At 39.7% G+C, this 22266-nt stretch overlaps 1 protein-coding gene across 2 annotated transcripts in view; it reads right to left on the reverse strand.

Annotated features, from left to right (window-relative positions):
* sema7a (semaphorin 7A) overlaps window positions 1-14596 on the reverse strand; it is a 54538-nt gene extending 39942 nt beyond the window's left edge. For both annotated transcript variants that reach the window (XM_062061138.1, XM_062061137.1), the window contains exons 1-6: window positions 14436-14596; window positions 10907-11046; window positions 2233-2274; window positions 2063-2158; window positions 270-351; window positions 25-135 (exon numbers count right to left, since the gene is read on the reverse strand). In XM_062061138.1, the coding sequence (XP_061917122.1) occupies window positions 25-135; window positions 270-351; window positions 2063-2158; window positions 2233-2274; window positions 10907-11046; window positions 14436-14556 (592 nt within the window). In that variant the 5' untranslated portion in view covers window positions 14557-14596. The remainder of the gene's footprint in view (window positions 1-24; window positions 136-269; window positions 352-2062; window positions 2159-2232; window positions 2275-10906; window positions 11047-14435) is intronic.
* Between the last annotated feature and the right edge of the window lie 7670 nt (window positions 14597-22266).

The raw sequence follows: 22266 nt of genomic DNA on the forward strand, positions 1-22266 counted from the left end.
CTGTAGATTGATTGTGCTTCTGACCTGACACCCAGCTGTCATACATCCAGATATTGGGTCTGTTTCCTGCTTTCCTTCTGAACTGCAAGGCACTTCCATCAGTATCCAGTGGAGCTGCAGCGTATAGATCACCCTCTAAAAGCAAGATACGGCCCTTCTATTATCAAGCATGCTTTATCTCTATTGTCACATTCTTTTACAATGATGCAATTACGTAATGTCACATTCTTAAGCCTTCAAGAAACTCACGAGGCTGTTTATTAACATACCAACTCGAAGAGACAGCGAGTTCTGTGTATGCACGAACGGTGAAATACCCGTCCCTTCGTAATCCTCCACTACGTCAGGAGCCTGAGAAGAGAGTAGAACATGATGATTATTATTATACAAAACCCAAAACCAGTGAAGTTGGCACGTTGTGTAAATCGTAAGTAAAAAGAGAATACAATGATTTGCTAATCACATTTCAACTTATATTCACTTGAATAGACTGCAAAGACAACATATTTAATGTTCCAACTGAGAAACTTAATTTTTTTTTGCAAATAATCATTAACTTAGAATTTCATGGCTGCAACACGTGCCAAAGTAGTTGGGAAAGGCATGTTCACCACTGTGTTACATGGCCTTTCCTTTTAACAACACTCGGTAAACGTTTGGGAACTGAGGAGACACATTTTTTAAGCTTCTCAGGTGGAATTATTTTCCATTCTTGCTTGATGTACAGCTTAAGTTGTTCAACAGTCCGGGGGTCTCCGTTGTGGTATTTTAGGCTTCATAATGCGCCACACATTTTCAATGGGAGACAGGTCTGGACTACAGGCAGGCCAGTCTAGTACCCGCACTCTTTTACTATGAAGCCACGCTGTTGTAACACGTGGCTTGGCATTGTCTTGCTGAAATAAGCAGGGGCGTCCATGGTAACGTTGCTTGGATGGCAACATATGTTGCTCCAAAAGCTGTATGTACCTTTAAGCATTAATGGTGCCTTCACAGATGTGTAAGTTACCCATGTCTTGGGCACTAATACACCCCCATAACATCACACATGCTGGCTTTTCAACTTTGCGCCTATAACAATCCGGATGGTTCTTTTCCTCTTTGGTCCAGAGGACACAACATCCACAGTTTCCAAAAACAATTTGAAATGTGGACTCGTTAGACCACAGAACACTTTTCCACTTTGTATCAGTCCATCTTAGATGAGCTCAGGCCCAGCGAAGCCGACGGCGTTTCTGGGTGTTGTTGATAAGCGGTTTTCGCCTTGCATAGGAGAGTTTTAACTTGCACTTACAGATGTAGCGACTAACTGTAGTTACTGACAGTGGGTTTTTTAAGTGTCCCTGAGCCCATGTGGTGATATCCTTTACACACTGATGTCGCTTGTTGATGCAGTACAGCCTGAGGGATCGAAGGTCACGGGCTTAGCTGCTTACGTGCAGTGATTTCTCCAGATTCTCTGAACCCTTGGATGATATTACGGACCGTAGATGGTGAAATCCCTAAATTCCTTGCAATAGCTGGTTGAGAAAGGTTTTTCTTAAACTGTTCAACAATTTGCTCACGCATTTGTTGACAAAGTGGTGACCCTCGCCTCATCCGTGTTTGTGAATGACTGAGCATTTCATGGAATCTACTTTTATACCCAATCATGGCACCCACCTGTTCCCAATTTGCCTGTTCACCTGTGGGATGTTCCAAATAAGTGTTTGATGAGCATTCCTCAACTTTATCAGTATTTATTGCCACCTTTCCCAACTTCTTTGTCACGTGTTGCTGGCATCAAATTCTAAAGTTAATGATTATTTGCCAAAAAAAAAACGTTTATCAGTTTGAACATCAAATATCTTGTCTTTGTAGTGCATTCAATTGAATATGGGTTGAAAATGATTTGCAAATCATTGTATTCCGTTTATATTTACATCTAACACAATTTCCCAGCTCATATGGAAACGGGGTTTGTATGTTGAAAAGTATTTTCAAATCGATTTACACAACGTGCCAACTTCACTGGTTTTGGGTTTTGTACAAACACACACACACAGATGCATTAAACACTCACAAGATTCCAGCAGTGTGGGCTGTGACCATTGGTCCCGCAGACCAAAAGGATGTCCTCAAACCTCTCGATGACAGTGATGATGTTAGGACAAGGGCCCTGTGCAGTACACAGTCTGTCATTATCACGCAGCAACAACACACTGCATTCAAGTCATTTACACCATCACCAACCTCTTGGCATTGCTGGTCGCTCGTGGCATTAAGATGGAATGTCTGCAGGGATATACAGTAAAGTAATGAAAGGACTATAGACACACTGTACACAAATGGATGCTTGTTTTGCAGTTTTCCCCCCTTAAATGGCACTTAAGATAATGTCTTCTTCTCTGGTCAGAGACTTGAAACGGAATAACAACATTCTACTCATGAATACTGGACCAGTACTTTAAAGAAGCTCAACACTGGTCAGGATGTATGGAATTCCATTAGATCAATTCTGTATATATGCTGCACAATATGAAATCAAGCTAAAACATAACAAGGTCATTTTTTTCTTATAGGCAATTCCAGTGTGAGATCAATTTGCTTAATACCTTCAGTCATTTCATTTGTACTCAAACATTAGCAAAACAGTTTGCTTAAAGAACAAGACAATTTTGTCAGAGTTTGGAAAACTGGATTTTTGTCGAGTCAAATTTGACAAATTGTATTATTTTGAGTAATGTACAGTACAGGCTAAAAGTTTGGACACACCTTCTCATTTCAATGTGTTTGCTTTATTTTCATGACTATTTACAGGCCTACTGAAAGCCACTACTACCGACCACACAGTCTGATAGTTTATATATCAATGATGAAATCTTAACATTGCAACACATGCCAATACGGCCGGGTTAACTTATAAAGTGCAATTTTAAATTTCCCGCTAAACTTCCGGTTGAAAACGTCTATGTATGATGACGTATGCGCGTGACGTCAATCCTTGAACTGGAAGTATTGGTACACCATTGAATCCAATACAAAAAGCTCTGTTTTCATCTCAAAATTCCACAGTATTCTGGACATCTGTGTTGGTGAATCTTTTGCAATTTGTTTAATGAACAATGAAGACTGCAAAGAAGAAAGCTGTAGGTGGGATCGGTGTATTAGCGGATGGCTGCAGCAACACAACCAGGAGGACTTTGAGATGGATAGCAGACGCGCTAGCCGCCGACCTCACCTTGACTTCCTCCGTCTCCGGGCCGCCGACCGCATCTATGATCGTCGCTCCGTCGATCGCTGGAACGCAGGTGAGCACGGGTGTTGATGAGCAGATGAGGGCTGGCGTAGGTGGATAGCTAATGTTTTTAGCATAGCTCTGTAGAGGTCCCGTTGCTAAGTTAGCTTCAATGGCGTCGTTAGCAACAGCATTGTTAAGCTTCGCCAGCCTGGAAAGCATTAAACGTGTATTTACATGTCCATAGTTTAAAAGTATTGTTGATTTTCTGTCTATCCGTCCAGTCAAGGGTTTATTTCTTTTGTTTCTATCTGCATTCAAGCCCGATGTGCTATCACGTTAGCTCCGTAGCTAAAGAGCTTCGCCGATGTATTGTCGTGGAGATAAAAGTCACTGTGAATGTCCATTTCGCGTTCTCGACTCTCATTTTCAAGAGGATATAGTATCCGAGGTAGTTTAAAATACAAATCCGTGATCCACAATAGAAAAAGGAGAGAGTGTGGAATCCAATGAACCCTTGTACCTAAGTTACGGTCAGAGCGAAAAAAGATACGTCCTGCACTGCACTCTAGTCCTTCACTCTCACGGTCCTCATCCACAAATCTTTCATCCTTGCTCAAATTAATGGGGTAATCGTCGCTTTCTCGGTCCGAATCGTTCTCGCTGCTGGTGTAAACAATGGGGAAATGTGAGGAGCCTTTCAACCTGTGACGTCACGCTACTTCCGGTATAGGCAAGGCTTTTTTTATCAGCGACCAAAAGTTGCAAACTTTATCGTCGATGTTCTCTACTAAATCCTTTCAGCAAATATCGCGAAATGATGAAGTATGACACATAGAATGGATCTGCTATCCCCGTTTAAATAAGAAAATTTCATTTCAGTAGGCCTTTAACTAATAGTGTCTTGATTAGTGTCAGGTGTGAGAGTCCAAACGTGGAACAGGTGAAACTAATGGTTGCTATGGTGACAAAACAAGGGAGTGAAAAATCAGGAACCGAAAGTGTCCAAAACCCAACAGAACATAACCAAAACAAAACATGACCACAGAACATGACAACATTGTAGATTGTCACTGAAGGCATCAAAACTATCACACCTGTGAAGTGAAAACCTTTTCAGGTGACTACCTCTTCAAGCTCATGGAGAGAATGCCAAAAGTGTGCAAAACAGTAATCATAGCAAAGGGTGGCTATTTTGAAGAAACTAGAATATAAAACATATTTTCTGTTATTTCACCTTTTTTTGTGAAGTACATAACGCCACATGTGTTCATTCATAGTTTTGATGCCTTCAGTGACAATCTACAATGTAAATAGTCATGAAAATAAAGAAAACTCATTGAATGAGAAGGTGTGTCCAAAGTCTTGGCCTGTACTGTATGTCAGGTTTGAGTACACATCACTCATGATAATCAAAATGATCTAACATAGAAAAGGCCTGGTAAGAAAAAACACCTTGATAGTCAAGCATATGTATTTTTACTTCGATTTCAGTTATTTATCCTTGTCTGGATTTCATTCAAAGTTGCAAGACCTACTGTGTGATAATTATCGTATTTGTGCGATATTTTCACCCTGTGTAAAATGTACTGTACGGTCAATACTTCTAAAAACCCCGTACTGTGCGATAATGTGAGTTGTTCAATACATGGCTATTAGCAAACACAAAGAGGTTGTATGCGTGCTTCATAACAGCCAGGTGAGGGCGCTGTTTTGCCAGGAGCAGCTTTTTCACCAACAGCGCAGTTAGTGGATCTAGGTCCATTATTACAGCTGTCCCGATATTTGCCTTTTCTTAAATTGACCTGCTAATGAGCTGCCGAGCCCAGCCCGTCTTTACTACAGCTGTGTGCATGAAGGAGTCCTTCACAGGGAATGCATGCAGATGCAGGAGTTCCGTGAATTCCGGAATGTTGGCTCGAATCTGAAAATAAGCTGCAAGAAACTTGTCGGCTATCCACAGTGTGAAGACACTTTGAAGATACTAATCCTCATCACCATGGTGGAAAATAAACACGATTGTACCATTATCAATGGGGACTGGAGGGAAACACACACACCGAGAAGGACAGAAGAAGCTAACCGCTAAAGCTTCGATGTAAAGTAAGGGTGGTCGATACATATGTCGATAGTATCGATACCAAGTATAGTATAAGTATTAGAGATGCGCGGTTTGCGGACACAACCGCGGAGTCCGCGGATAATCCGCGGGTCGGGTGGATGCATGACAAAAAAAATAGATTTTAAATAGATTCGGGCGGGTGGCGGTTGAACCAATTCGGAAATATATACACTACCGTTCAAACGTTTGGGGTCACATTGAAATGTCCTTATTTTTGAAGGAAAAAAGCACTGTACTTTTCAATGAAGATAACTTTAAACTAGTCTTAACTTTAAAGAAATACACTCTATACATTGCTAATGTGGTAAATGACTATTCTAGCTGCAAATGTCTGGTTTTTGGTGCAATATCTACATAGGTGTATAGAGGCCCATTTCCAGCAACTATCACTCCAGTGTTCTAATGGTACAATGTGCTTGCTCATTGGCTCAGAAGGCTAATTGATGATTAGAAAACCCTTGTGCAATCATGTTCACACATCTGAAAACAGTTTAGCTCGTTACAGAAGCTACAAAACTGACCTTCCTTTGAGCAGATTGAGTTTCTGGAGCATCACATTTGTGGGGTCAATTCAACGCTCAAAATGTCCAGAAAAAGAGAATTTTCATCCGAAACTCGACAGTCTATTCTTGTTCTTAGAAATGAAGGCTATTCCACAAAATTGTTTGGGTGACCCCAAACTTTTGAACGGTAGTGTATACATAGTTAAATGTTGTTACACACATACGAAAAACGAGCAGCACTCTTTGAAACAGGCAATTATTCATCAGGCACTGCTGCAGCTGTCACGCCAAATTTCTTACCCCCTACAAACCCCCCCCCCATTTACTTCCGGGGCTGCGTCCAATAAAGTCACAAAGTTGCCGGGGGTCCTTAACCGTCACGCGACTGTCCTGTTTCGCGCCTGTTGATAAAATGTTAGTTCGGGTGGATGGCGGGTGGATGACGACTTTTGTGATGCGGTTGCGGATGAAATAATTGCCTATCCGCGCATTTCTAATAAGTATATAAACTATACAAAAGTCGATATTTAAAAAAAAATTCTTATTATTACAAAAATATTTTTTGGGGGGATTGTTTTTGTTATGAGAGCGAAACCCAAAGGAGTTTTTCCTTGCCCTGAAGTGGGATCTGAGCCGAGGATGTCGTTGTGGCTTGTGCAGCCCTTTGAGACACTTGTATAAATACACTTGGATTAATTGATTGATATTAATTTTCCTACTGTATACAACACAATTGTACAGGTTATAGTTCACATAATTTTATAAAACAAGTCTTGACCTTTTAATTTCTTTAAAAATTTAAATAAAACTACTTGTATTTTAACGAACAACATCGGCTTCGACACTCAAAGTCCGACATAACGCGACGTTCTACAGAACGCGATCGTGATGTGGATCCCGAATTTTTGCTCGTTTTTTTGCGTTGTTTTTCACCAAATTATCGCGTATTTACAAACTTACACAGTAAATCTTTAAGAAAGTCTCCAAAAAGAAGGAATAAAAAAACAACAACATCGGCGCGGTGATGTTGAAACTAGGGCTGTGAATCTTTGGGTGTCCCACGATTCGAATCAATATCGATTCTTGGGGTCCCGATTCGATTCAAAACCGATTTTTTCCCCGATTCAACGCGATTCTCGATTCAAAAACGATATTTTCCCGATTCAAAAGGATTCTCTATTCATTCAATACATAGGATTTCAGCAGGATCTACCCCAGGCTGCTGACTTGCAAGCAGAGTAAAAAGCTTTTATAATTGTAAAGGACAATGTTTTATCAACTGATTGCAATAATGTACATTTGTTTGAACTATTAAATGAACCAAAAATATCACTTATTTTATCTTTGTGAAAATATTGGACACAGTGTGTTGTCAAGCTTATGAGATGCGATGCAAGTGTAAGCCACTGTGACACTATTGTTCTTTTTTTGTATTTTTTATAAATGTCTAATGATAATGTCAATGAGGGATTTTTAATCACTGCTATGTTGAAATTGTAACTAATATTGATACTGTTGTTGATAATATTCATTTTTGTTTCACTACTTTTAAATTGTTCTGTGTCTTTGTGTCTCCTCTCAATTGCTCTGTTGTTTGCAGTTCTGAGTGTTGCTGGGTCAGGTTTGCTTTTGGAATTGGATTGCATTGTCATGGTATTGCTGTGTATTGTTTTGTTGGATTGATTCATTTAAAAAATAAAAAAAATAAAAATAAAAATAAATAAAAAAATTAAAAAAATCGATCCACTATCCACCTAGTAGGTTTAGAACAGGGGTCACCAACGCGGTGCCCGCGGGCACCAGGTAGCCCGTAAGGACCAGATGAGTAGCCCGCCGGCCTGTTCTAAAAATAGCTCAAATAGCAGCACTTACCAGTGAGCTGCCTCTATTTTTTAAATTTGATTTATTTACTAACAAGCTGGTCTCGCTTTGCCCGACATTTTTAATTCTAAGAGAGACAAAACTCAAATAGAATTTGAAAATCCAAGAAAATATTTTAAAGACTTGGTCTTCACTTGTTTAAATTCATTAATTTTTTTACTTTGCTTCTTATAACTTTTAGAAAGACCATTTCAGAGAAAAAATACAACCTTAAAAATTATTTTAGGATTTTTAAACACATATACCTTTTTACCTTTTAAATTCCTTCCTCTTCTTTCCTGACAATTTAAATCAATGTTCAAGTATTTTTTTTATTTTTTTATTGTAAAGAATAATAAATACATTTTAATTTAATTCTTCATTTTAGCTTCTGTTTTTTCGACGAAGAATATTTGTGAAATATTTCTTCAAACTTATTATGATTAAAATTCAAAAAAATTATTCTGTCAAATCTAGAAAATCTGTAGAATCAAATTTAAATTTTATTTACAAAGTCTTTTGAATTTCTTTAAAAAATTTTGTTCTGGAAATTCTAGAAGAAATAATGATTTGTCTTTGTTAGAAATATAGCTTTGTCCAATTTGTTTTATATTCTAACAAAGTGTAGATTGGATTTTAACCTATTTAAAACATTTCATCAAAATTCTAAAATTAATCTTAATCAGGAAAAATGACTAATGATGTTCCATAAATTCTTTTTTTAAGTTTTTCTCTTCTTTTTTTCGGTTGAATTTTGAATTTTAAAGAGTCGAAATTGAAGATAAACTATGTTTCAAAATTTAATTGTCATTTTTTTCGTGTTTTCTCCTCTTTTAAACCGTTCAATTAAGTGTAAATATCATTCATTATTAATAATAACATAGAGTTAAAGGTAAATTGAGCAAATTGGATATTTCTGGCAATTTATTTAAGTGTGTATCAAACTGGTAGCCCTTCGCATTAATCAGTACCCAAGAAGTAGCTCTTGGTTTTAAAAAGGTTGGTGACCCCTGGTTTAGAAAGCCAACAACGTGCATAACTTCAAAAAAAAAAAAAAAAAGGTCAAAAATAAGGTTTTCTACATAATGCTATTGCGGGAATAACACGATCGGTATTTTATGGACCCCAATGACCGCGTTGTATCGGACTTTGAGTGTATGTGCACGGTTCTGCATGAACACAACAAATTGTCTCATTACTCTGTTCAAAAAAAGCGACAGCTTTAAAGGCCTACTAAAATGATTTTTTTTTTTATTTAAACAGGGATAGCAGATCCATTCTATGTGTCATACTTGATCATTTTGCGATATTGCCATATTTTTGCTGAAAGGATTTAGTAGAGAACTTTGACGATAAAGTTTGCAACTTTTGGTCGCTGATAAAAAAAGCCTTGCCTGTACCGGAAGTAGCGTGACGTCACAGGTTGAAAGGCTCCTCACATTTCCCCATTGTTTACACCAGCAGCGAGAGCGATTCGGACCGAGAAAGCGACGATTACCCCATTAATTTGAGCCACGATGAAAGATTCGTGGATGAGGAACGTGAGAGTGAAGGACTAGCGTGCAGTGCAGGATGTATCTTTTTTTGCTCTGACCGTAACTTAGGTACAAGCTGGCTCATTGGATTCCACACTCTCTCCTTTTTCTATTGTGGATCACGGATTTGTATTTTAAACCACCTCGGATACTATATCCTCTTGAAAATGAGAGTCGAGAACGCGAAATGGACATTCACAGTGACTTTTATCGCCACGACAATACATCGGTGAAGCACTTTAGCTACGGAGCTAACGTGATAGCATCGGGCTTAACTGATAGAAACAAAATAAATAAGCCCCTGACTGGAAGGATAGACAGAAAATCAACAATAATATTAAACCCTGGACCTGTAACTACACGGTTAATGCTTTCCAGTCTGTTGCTAACGACGCCATTGAAGCTAACTTAGCTACGGGACCTCACAGAGCTATGCTAAAAACATTAGCTATCCACCTACGCCAGCCCTCATCTGCTCATCAACACCCGTTCTCACCTGCGTTCCAGCGATCGACGGCACGACGAAGGACTTCACCCGATCATCGATGCGGTCGGCGGCTAGTGTCGGATAGCGCGTCTTCTATCCAAGTCAAAGTCCTCCTGGTTGTGTTGCTGCAGCCAGCCGCTAATACACCGATCCCACCTACAGCTTTCTTCTTTGCAGTCTCCATTGTTCATTAAACAAATTGCAAAAGATTCACCAACACAGATGTCCACAATACTGTGGAATTTTGCGATGAAAACAGAGCTGTTTGTATTGACATACAATGTGTCCCAATACTTCTGCTTCAACGATTGACGTCACGCGCATACGTCATCACACATAGACGTGTTCAAGCGGAAGTTTCCCGGGAAATTTAAAATTGCACTTTATAAGTTAACCCGGCCGTATTGGCATGTGTTGCAATGTTAAGATTTCATCATTGATGTATAAACTATCAGACTGCGTGGTCGGTAGTAGTGGCTTTCAGTAGGCCTTTAAAGGTCAGAGAGACTGTGGCGTTTAAAAAGAAAACCTTCTTATTGTGCTGCATCTCGTGACCAGCTGCTGCTGAATAAAAGCTCAGTGTGAAGTGGCTTGGAAAAGGCCACTTCTGTCAGTGTGTCCATGATCCATCGTGTGCAACACATTAGCTGAACAAACCATCTGTTACCCATCCATCCATCCATTTTCTACCGCTTGTCCCTTTCGGGGGTGCTGGAGCCTATCTCAGCTGCATTCGGGCGGAAGGCGGGGTACACCCTGGACAAGTCGCCACCTCATCGCAGGGCCAACACAGATAGACAGACAACATTCACACTCACATCCACACACTAGGGACCATTTAGTGTTGCCAATCAACCTATCCCCAGGTGCATGTCTTTGGAGGTGGGAGGGGCCTATCCCCAGGTGCATGTCTTTGGAGGTGGGAGGGGCCTATCCCCAGGTGCATGTCTTTGGAGGTGGGAAGAAGCCGGAGTAGAACCCACGCTGTCACGGGGAGAACATGCAAACTCCACACAGAAAGATCCCCGAGCCCGGGATTGAACTCAGGACCTTGTATTGTGAGGCACATGCACTAACCCCTGTTCCACCGTGCTGCCCCATCTGTTACCGTTATGTCTAATTATGTCTCCTGGTGCATCAACACATCCCAAAGCCGCCAATCAACAAGACCTCAGCACTCACCTTTGTGATTTGATAGTCATCAGAGTCAAGCTTTAACACAAAATCGCTGCCCCCGACATACATCTCTCCAGACTCTTCATGATAAAATAAAATAGTGTGGTTTTGATGGACTGTGTAGTTAAAACCTCCTCCGATGACATCTGAACGGAAACATGGGGAAACTATCAGTTATTTTAATAAACATTCAAGGATATCAAGTGAAGGTCTGCACAGCAATAGAGACACACCTGCACAATCTGATGAGATCCAAAACTATGGAAGTAGAATTGTCTCACATCAACCTATATATATGAATATGATATTAATACATATATTGACAAATATACAAATACAAACGTGATATACAAATAAATAAATATTTTTTATATATAAACGCATATTTGTAAATATATTTTTGAGATTTGAAAATATATACAAATACAATTTATAAATATATTCAAATCTGACGTACAAATAAATCAAGACTTTGTATAAATAAACGTGTATTTGTAAATATATTTTTGAGATTTGAATATAAATATGCAGGATTTTGTATTTGTATTTGTATTGAATTTGCATATGTGGATCGCTTTTTTGCTTTTGTGTCGATGAGACATTCCTACCACAAACCAGATGCACAAATAAATGTGACATGTGACCCACACACTCCCCTGAACAACCAGCAGAGGGCACTGCAGCCAGAGCGGTCTGGGTCACAGACATGGTCAGACACTGGCAAGCCAATCAGAGGCACACTAGGGAGGGTCATATTACGTCATGACTTTGCCATATTAGGAGAATGAATGAATGAATGAATGAATGAATGAATGAATGAATGAATGAAAAAGTTTATTTCGGTCATATAATCAACCATTTTGTGTGATCAGTTTAACAGTACAGATTATACATATTTAACAATCATACACATACACACAAAGAGAAAAGAAAAAGAATGACCGAAAAAGGAATAGGCTGAAGCCAAGACTTATATTTGCCTATCCTATACATTCACTGAAAATAAGATTACCTGGAACATCCACATTCAAAAAATCAATGGGATGAAAGTAAATGTTACTATATTTGAAAATGTTCTATTATTTCACCTTTCAAGGCTTTCTTAAACCTTAAGAACGACATGTCTTCAACTCATCACTGAGCTTGTTCCACCATTTAACTCCTAAAACTGAAATACATTTGTATTTTATATTCATTCTTACTTTACCTATTTCAAAAATCAATATCCCCCGTAAATTATAGTTTTCTCCTCTTAATTGAAATAACCTAAGAATACAAGCCGGAAGGCTGTTGTTCTTTACTCCAAACATCATTTCCATTGTTTTTAAAAAAAACACAATATCTGAACATTTTAACACATTACAACTTATAAATAATGGATTGGTATGTTCATAGTAGCACGCTTTGTGTATTATTCTAATGACCCTTTTTTGAAGTATAATTATGTTTGTTTTATAAACATTTCCCCATGGAAAAATAAAAGAATAATATAACATATGCAGACATTTCTTATTCAGCATGTGTCTTACTTTATAAACAATAGCAATGGATTTGAATATTTTTCCCTTTATATATTCAATATGCGGTTTCCAACATAATTTATGATCAATTATTATTCCCAAGAACTTAGTTTCATATACTCTATCAATTTCCACTTGATTTCATTTTAATTTTGCTTCACAATTTGTCCTTGCACCACTAAACACTATCAATTAAATTTTCTTATCATTTAATAATAACTTATTAATATCAAACCATTTTTTTTAGCTGAAGCAACTCAACCTCAACACTTCCTTCAAGTCTTCTCCTGAACAATATACATTTGTATCATCTGCAAACATAATACATTTCAATGTATTAGATACTGAACAAATATCATTTTAATAAAGTATAAATAACTTAGGTCCCAATACCGAGCCTTGTGGAACCCCACAAGTTACTCTTCCTGGCTGTGATTTAGTCTTATTAATTTCCACATATTGAGATCTATTACTTAAATAACTACTTAACCACTGTTGTGAAACACCTCTTATGCCATAGTTTTACCATGTTTGCAGAAGTACGGAACGATCGATTGTGTCAAAAGCTTTACATAAGTCAATAAATACTCCAACGGCGTGTTGCTTTTTTTCTATTGCTGTAGCTATGTTTTCTACAAAGTCCATCACTGCTAGGGATGTAGATCGATTACGGTCTTTCAGATTAACTGGATAAATTCGCATTGTCTGTGACCCAGACCGCTCTGCCTGCAGTGCCCTCTGCTGTTTGTTCAGGGGAATGTGTAACTCCACATTCAAGCCCCATGTCACATTTATTTGTGCATCTGGTTTGTGGTAGGAATGTCTCATTGACACAAAAGCAAAAAAATCCACAAATGCAAATTCAAGCAAGCGGCTCAGTGGCTTAGTGGTTAGAGTGTCCGCCCTGAGATCGGTAGGTTGTGAGTTCAAACCCCGGCCGAGTCATACCAAAGACTATAAAAATGGGAGCCGTTACCTCCCTGCTTGGCACTCAGCATCAAGGGATGGAATTGGGGGTTAAATCACCAAAATGATTCCCGGGCGCGGCCACTGCTGCCGCCCACTGCTCCCCTCACCTCCCAGGGGGTGAGCAAGGGGATGGGTCAAATGCAGAGGACAAATTTCACCACACCTAGTGTGTGTGTGTGTGACAATCATTGCTACTTTAACTTTACTTTATATTCAATACAAATACAAATACTAAATCAAGCATATTTAGACTTAGACTTCCTTTTTATTGTCATTCAAATCTGAACTTTACAGCACAGATAAGAACGAAATTTCGTTACATAAGCTCATGGTAGTGCAGGATAAAAAAAAAGCAATAAGGTGCATATATAAATAAATAAATATATATAAATAATATATATATAATATATATATAAAATAAATAAATATATATAAATAAATAAATAGATTATTGTACAGATAAATATATTGCACTTTTTCACATGCGTCCACGTTTATGGATGTATGTTATAATGTATTTTTTATTCCAGCGAGTTAATCCATTTTGGGGGGAGTTGAGGGGTATAAATATTGAATATTTATATTCAAATCTCAAAAATATATTTACAAATTCACATTTATTTATACAAATTCTCGATTTATTTGTATGTCACATTTTTATATTTATACATTTTATTTGTATGTATTTTAAAATCTCAAAAATATATTTACAAATACGTGTTTATTTATACAAATGATGCATTTATTTGTATATCACATTTGTATTTGTATTTGTATAGTTATTCATATATGCATATGAATTAATATCATATTGATATATATAAGTTGATGTGAGACAATTCTACTTCCATACAAAACAAACATTCCCCCTCTGCAAATAATTCATCTTAACAGTGTGAGTGTTTCCTAGTAAACAACAATCTGCAGTAAAAATATCAGACTTACACTATCACAGATATTGTATTATTATACAGAGACTATAATAATAAACACAATACTGTACATAGTCCTTTTGCATTGGATCTTTGCACAAAGTGTCAATTTACCTTTGCGCAGAAGTCTGGGAATATTTTTAGATCCAAAAGTCGGAGTCTCCTCTGAGCCGACGAGCAGGATCCTTTGGAAATGACCCAAAAAACAGAGGAAAAGGTAAAGACACCGTGTCATCTTGTGTGTACAACTAACTGTCTGAGGCAGTACTGACTGACTGACTGACTGACTCCTCCACCCAACTGACTCTCTGAGCCTCCTCCTGCAGGAGGAGGGGAGAAGAGGTCTGGGCGTACTGTTCCTTTAACTAAATCAAATATGTATCCAATGTAACAAGGGACAAGCGGTAGGAAATGGATGGATGGAAGGAAACAAAATTCAAGGAGGCGCTACATAATAAGTGACTTGGTGTGCAAATAAAAAGGCTGTTGTGTGTGGCTGAAAAGGCTCTGATGTGGTGAGAAGATGAAGTTCATGCAAGTTTAATGTTTGTAAAAGAGAAGAAACCAATAAAGACACAATGGAAACACCATTGGCTTTACTTTTATGGTTGGAGTAGATTAGTTACATTTTCATTTCAAATTAGGTTGAATCTGAACAATACAGATACTTATCATTACTATGATATATACTAATTTCAAACAATATTTTCAAAATAAAGTGGTAAGGATATATCAAAAAATAATATGACTGTACATTTTTAGATTCTTGAATAAAAAGGTAACGCGACATATTGTTATTAAGATATATTTATTGTCATTTCAATGTTCCAATTTGAATTAATCTTAATTCAACAGTAATTAAGCAGACGAGACCTTCATGACAAGTAGATTTGTTTTTTGTTGCTTACTCATTATTTGCAACACATTCATGGTTGGAAAATCTGTTTTTTATATTGTTTTTATTCATTCATTTAATAAATTGTTTTAGTTTGCTTCCTGTTTTTTGCAAATAGTTGCTCCACAGCAATGTATTTAACTTGTAAGTCAGCCAACGGTATACTTAGAACAATGATTGTAGATCCTAAATTTTAACAGTTGGTCTTGTTTTTTTTCATTTATTTTCTTTTTCTTTCACCATGACTGATCATTGTTTTGTGCCTCCACAAAATGTAAACGATTTACAATTTACTTCTGTTGAACCTAAAACTCTATCAAGTAAGAATGACACAGTATATCCTTTTAAAGGCCTACTGAAATGAATTTTTTTTATTCAAACGGGGATAGCAGGTCCATTCTGTGTCATACTTGATCATTTCGCAATATTGCCATATTTTTGCTGAAAGGATTTAGTAGAGAACATCGACGATAAAGTTGCAACTTTTGCTCGCTGATAAAAAAAAGCCTTGCCTGTACCGGAAGTAGCGTGACGTCACAGGTTGAAAGGCTCCTCGCATTTCCCCATTGTTTACACCAGCAGCGAGAGCGATTCGGACCGAGAAAGCGACGATTACCCCATTAATTTGAGCCAGGATGAAAGATTCGTGGATGAGGAACATGAGAGTGAAGGATTAGAATGCAGTGCAAGACGTATCTTTTTTCGCTCTGACCGTAACTTAGGTACAAGCTGGCTCATTGGATTCCACACTTTCTCCTTTTTCTATTGTGGATCACGGATTTGTATTTTAAACCACCTCGGATACTATATCCTCTTGAAAATGAGAGTCCAGAACGCGAAATGGACATTCACAGTGACTTTTATCTCCACGACAATACATCGGCGAAACACTTTAGCTACGAGCTAACGTGATAGCATCGTGCTTAACTGCATATAGAAACAAAAGAAATAAATCCCTGACTGGAAGGATAGATAGAAAATCAAAAATACTATTAAACCATGGACATGTAACTACACGGTTAATGCTTTCCAGCCTGGCGAAGGTTAACAATGCTGTTGCTAACGACGCCATTGAAGCTAACTTAGCAACCGGACCTGACAGAGCTATGCTAAAAACATTAGCTATCCACCTACGCCAGCCAGCCCTCATCTGCTCATCAACACCCGTGCTCACCTGCGTTCCAGCGATCAACGGTGCGACGAAGGACTTCACCCGATCACAGATGCGGTTGGCGGCTCGTAGACGGAGGAAGTTAAGGTGAGTTCGACGGCTAGTGCGTCTGTTATCCGTCTCTGTTCTCCTGGTTGTGTTGCTGTAGTCCGCCGCTAATACACGGATCCCACCTACAACTTTCTTCTTTGCAGTCTCCATTGTTCATTAAACAAATTGCAAAAGATTCACCAACACAGATGTCCAGAATACTGTGGAATTTTGAGATGAAAACAGAGTTTTTTGTATTGGATTCAATGTGTCCGTATACTTCTGTACCAACCCTTGACGTCACGCGCATACGTCAGCATAAAAAAAACGTTTTCAACCGGAAGTGTGGCGGGAAATTTAAAATTGCACTTTATAAGTTAACCCGGCCGTATTGGCATGTGTTGCAATGTTAAGATTTCATCATTGATATATAAACTATCAGACTGCGTGGTCGGCAGTAGTGGCTTTCAGTAGGCCTTTAAAGTCCTACTCCTTACATAGAAAGCCCTAAACGGACAGGGACCAAGCTATGTCGCCAACACCCTAACAAACTATGTACCAAAAGGAACCTTGCGGTCATCAGCTGCTGGGTTATTAGAGAAAGAGTCAAAAGAGGATCGGTGATGCAGCCTTTGTCAACTACGCCCCAAAACTATGGAACACACTGCCCAAAAATATCAGGGAAGCCAACTTGATAAATATCTTTAAAAGACAGCTCATCTCTTTACTCAAGCATTAGATATTAGATATATTGTTTGGATGACAAAATGGCGGCGCATGAGAAATGCTGCGGCTCACTAACTGAAATGTCTGTCAATTTCATGGCTGGCTCAAAGCGTGAACACTCTGTGATCACATATGACCGACAGACAATTCTGGATGTGGATGGATCGGGTCGTTATAGACTGAAAGATGCATGTACGGTGGACCTCCTCGCTAGCATGGGAATACTTCGTGGGCTACATCGAGCGGCCTTTGTAGCAGCGGAGTCAAGTGCTAGCGGTGACCGCCAATGGAGACGACATAGGCGGTGCGAGCGGAAGCAGAAGCGGGGATGCCGAGCTGGGCTAACAACAAAGAGAAAAGCTAACCAAAGAAACGTGGAGTCTACGGGTAAGAAGTCATTCAAACTAGAACTAGCCGGCGTCAGGCTGGATAATCCCTGCCAACATAGCAATTCTCTTAGAATAAAACACAACTCACATGATGTTTTTTCTTTCGTGACCATGTCAGAGGCAGACATACATTGTACTGAGGTAGCTAACTATGATGCGTTCAGTTTATCGCAACATCAAGCAAACAATCTGAATATCCCCGTCGTATCAATTCCTAGATATGGTCGAAACTATTTAAAGTGCAATACGCATAATAAACGCAACATTATTAATATTGCTACTTCGGATAATTTCAACAAACAATCCTCAAAACAGCCCACTACCTATAATATGGGCTTTTTAAACATAAGATCATTATCTTTCAAAACGTTATTAGTTAATGAAGTCATTAGAGACAACAAACTTGACGTCGTTGGTCTCGCCGAGACCTGGCTCAAACCAGACGATTTTTTTGCGCTAAATGAAGCATCTCCTCCTGGCTATACCAATACACATGTTGCCAGACCTCTTAAAAGGGGAGGGGGTGTCGCACTAATATACAATGAAAACTATAATCTTACACCTAACCTAAATAATAAATATAACTCGTTTGAGGTGCTCACTTTGAGGTTTGTCACACCGCTGCCTCTCCACCTGGCTGTTATCTACCGCCCCCCTGGGCCCTATTCGGACTTCATCAGTGAATTCTCAGAGTTTGTTGCCGATCTAGTGACGTACGCCGACAATATAATCATAATGGGGGACTTTAATATCCATATGAATACCCCATTGGACCCTCCATGCGTGGCGCTCCAGACTATAATTGATATCTGTGGTCTTACACAAATAATAAATGAACCCATGCATCGCAACGGTAATACGATAGATCTTGTGCTTGTTAGGGGTGTCACCACCTCTAAAGTTACGATACTCCCGTACACTAAAGTAATGTCCGACCATTACCTTATAAAATTCGAAGTTCTGACTCATTGTCAACAAACTAATAATAATAATAATAACTACTATAGCACCCGCAACATTAATGCTGCCACAACGACGACTCTTGCTAGCCTACTGCCTTCGGTAATGGCACCATTCCCAAATTATGTGGGCTCTATTGATAACCTCACTAACAACTTTAATCACGCCCTGCGCGACACCATTGATATTGTAGCACCGCTAAAGCTAAAAAGGGCCCCTAAAAGGCGTACCCCATGGTTTACAGAAGAAACTAAAGCCCAGAAATTATCATGTAGAAAGCTGGAACGCAAATGGCGTGCGACTAAACTTGAGGTTTTCCATCAAGCATGGTGTGATAGTTTAATAACTTATAAACGCATGCTTACCTCAGCTAAAGCTAAATATTACTCAAATCTCATCCACCTCAACAAAAATGATCCTAAATTTCTGTTTAATACAGTAGCATCGCTAACCCAACAAGGGACTTCTCCCAGTAGCTCCACCCACTCGGCAGATGACTTTATGAATTTCTTTAATAAGAAAATTGAAGTCATTAGAAAAGAGATTAAAGACAATGCATCTCAGCTACAACTGGGTTCTATTAACACAAATACGACTGTATATACGACGGACACTGACCTCCAAAATAGTTTCTCTCTCTTTGATGAAATAACATTGGAGGAATTGTCAAAATGTGTAAATGGGACAAAACAAACAACATGTTTACTTGACCTAATTCCTGGGAAACTTATCAAGGAGCTTTTTGTATTATTAGGTCCATCAGTATTAAATATTATAAACTTATCACTTTCCTCTGGCACTGTTCCCCTAGCATTCAAAAAAGCGGTTATTCATCCTCTACTCAAAAGACCTAACCTCGATCCTGATCTCCTGGTAAACTACCGGCCGGTGTCCCACCTTCCGTTTATCTCAAAAATCCTCGAAAAAATTGTAGCACAGCAGCTAAATGAACACTTAGCGTCTAACAATCTCTGTGAACCTTTTCAATCCGGTTTCAGGGCAAATCACTCTACGGAGACAGCCCTCGCAAAAATGACTAATGATCTATTGCTAACGATGGATTCTGATGCTTCATCTATGTTGCTGCTTCTTGATCTTAGTGCCGCTTTCGATACTGTTGATCATAATATTTTATTAGAGCGTATCAAAACGCGTATTGGGATGACAGACTTAGCCTTGTCTTGGTTTAACTCTTATCTTACTGACAGGATGCAGAGCGTCTCCCATAACAATGTGACCTCGGACTATATTAAGGTAACGTGCGGAGTTCCCCAGGGTTCGGTTCTTGGCCCTGCACTCTTTAGTATTTACATGCTGCCGCTAGGTGACATCATACGCAAATACGGTTTTAGCTTTCACTGTTATGCTGATGACACTCAACTCTACATGCCCCTAAAGCTGACCAACACGCCGGATTGTAGTCAGCTGGAGGCGTGTCTTAATGAAATTAAACAATGGATGTCCGCTAACTTTTTGAAACTCAACGCTAAGAAAACGGAAATGCTGATTATCGGTCCTGCTCAACACCGACATCTATTTAAAAATACCACCTTAACATTTGACAACCAAACAATTAAACAAGGTGACTCGGTAAAGAATCTGGGTATTTTCTTCGACCCAACTCTCTCGTTTGAGTTGCACATTAAGAGTGTTACTAAAACGGCCTTCTTTCATCTCCGTAATATCGCTAAAATTCGTCCCATTTTGTCCACAAGCGATGCTGAGATCATTATCCATGCGTTCGTTACGTCTCGTCTCGATTACTGTAACGTTTTATTTTCGGGCCTCCCTATGTCTAGCATTAAAAGATTACAGATGGTACAAAATGCGGCTGCTAGACTTTTGACAAAAACAAGAAAGTTTGATCATATTACGCCTATACTGGCTCACTTGCACTGGCTTCCTGTGCACCTAAGATGCGACTTTAAGGTTTTACTACTTACGTATAAAATACTACACGGTCAAGCTCCTGCCTATCTTGCCGATTGTATTGTACCATATGTCCCGGCAAGAAATCTGCGTTCAAAGAACTCCGGCTTATTAGTGATTCCCAAAGCCCAAAAAAAGTCTGCGGGCTATAGAGCGTTTTCTATTCGGGCTCCAATACTATGGAATGCCCTCCCGGTAACAGTTAGAGATGCTACCTCAGTAGAAGCATTTAAGTCTCATCTTAAAACTCATTTGTATACTCTAGCCTTTAAATAGACTCCCTGTTTAGACCAGTTGATCTGCCGTTTCTTTTCTTTTCTTTTCTACTCTGCTCCAAACCCGGGGTGGACCGCTAGCCTGTTCATCAGATGGGGACATCTCTACGCTGCTGACCCGTCTCCACTCGGGATGGTTCCTGCTTGCCCCACTATGGACTGGACTCTCGCTGATGTGTTGGACTTTCACAATATTATGTCAGACCCACTCGACATCCATTGCTTTCGGTCTCTCCTAGAGGGGGGGGGGTTACCCACATATGCGGTCCTCTCCAAGGTTTCTCATAGTCATTCACATTGACGTCCCACTGGGGTGAGTTTTCCTTGCCCGTATGTGGGCTCTGTACCGAGGATGTCGTTGTGGCTTGTACAGCCCTTTGAGACACTTGTGATTTAGGGCTATATAAATAAACATTGATTGATTGATTGATTGATATCAGGAGTGTGAATGTTGTCTGTCTATCTGTGTTGGCCCTGTGATGAGATGGTGACTTGTCCAGGGTGTACACCGCCTTCCGCCCGAATGCAGCTGAGATAGGCTCCAGCTTGTCCCAAAAGGGACAAGCGGTAGAAAATGGATGGATGGATGGATGGATCGATCAGGGAAGCCAGCTGAAGTTAATGTAAAAGTACCAATGATTGTCACACACACACACTAGGTGTGGTGAAATTTGTCCTCTGCATTTGACCCATCACCCTTGATCGCCCCTTGGGAGGTGAGGGGAGCAGTGAGCAAAAGCAGTGGCCGCGCCCTGGAATAATTTTTGGTGATTTAACCCCCAATTCCAACCCTTGATGCTGAGTGCCAAGCAGGGAGGTAGAGACTCCCATTTTTATAGTCTTTGGTATGAACTCACAACCTACGGATCTCAGGACAGATACTCTAACCACTAGGCCACTGAGTAGGTAGCTAACTACATCTTTAACTACACTATCACCTTGCACCTGCTGCACCCACAGCAGCTGTATTTTACTCTGCGTTACTTTTTAGCCTTTTATTTCCTACATTACTGTCTTGGACGGCGGAAAAGATCACCAAGACTCCTCTTCCTCCTATCCAGGAGATGGCAAAAAGCCGCTGCCTGACCAGGGCTCAGAAAATTTTGCAGAAACTCCTCCCACCCCCACCAAGGACTGTTTTCACTGCTGGACTCTAGAAAGAGGTTCCGCAGCCTCCGAAGCGGAACCTCCAGGTTCTGTAACAGCTTATTCCCTCAGGCCGTGAGACTCTTGAACGCATCATAATAATCCCCTCAACTCCCCACAAAAATGGATTAACTGGCTGGAATATAAAGACAATATAACATTAGGCTGACCATACGTCCTCTTTTCCCCAGACATGTCCTCTTTTGAGGGCGTGTCCGGGGTGTCCGGGCGGGGTTTTTTTAGATGCCTCAAATGTCCAGCATTTTGAATTAGGGTTGCGTGTCTTTTCATTGTACGTCCAGGGTTTGTCACGGCCAGGGCGCATTCCAATGCGCCCTCATCTGTTCGTCCTGACGAACGCACCTCGGGACACGGCCACGGCCGCGGCGCACATCCAGGGACGCGCGTCTCCGCCCTGCAGCTG

This window comes from Entelurus aequoreus, linkage group LG10 (genome assembly GCF_033978785.1).
Source record: "Entelurus aequoreus isolate RoL-2023_Sb linkage group LG10, RoL_Eaeq_v1.1, whole genome shotgun sequence".
Taxonomy (NCBI): domain Eukaryota; kingdom Metazoa; phylum Chordata; class Actinopteri; order Syngnathiformes; family Syngnathidae; genus Entelurus; species Entelurus aequoreus.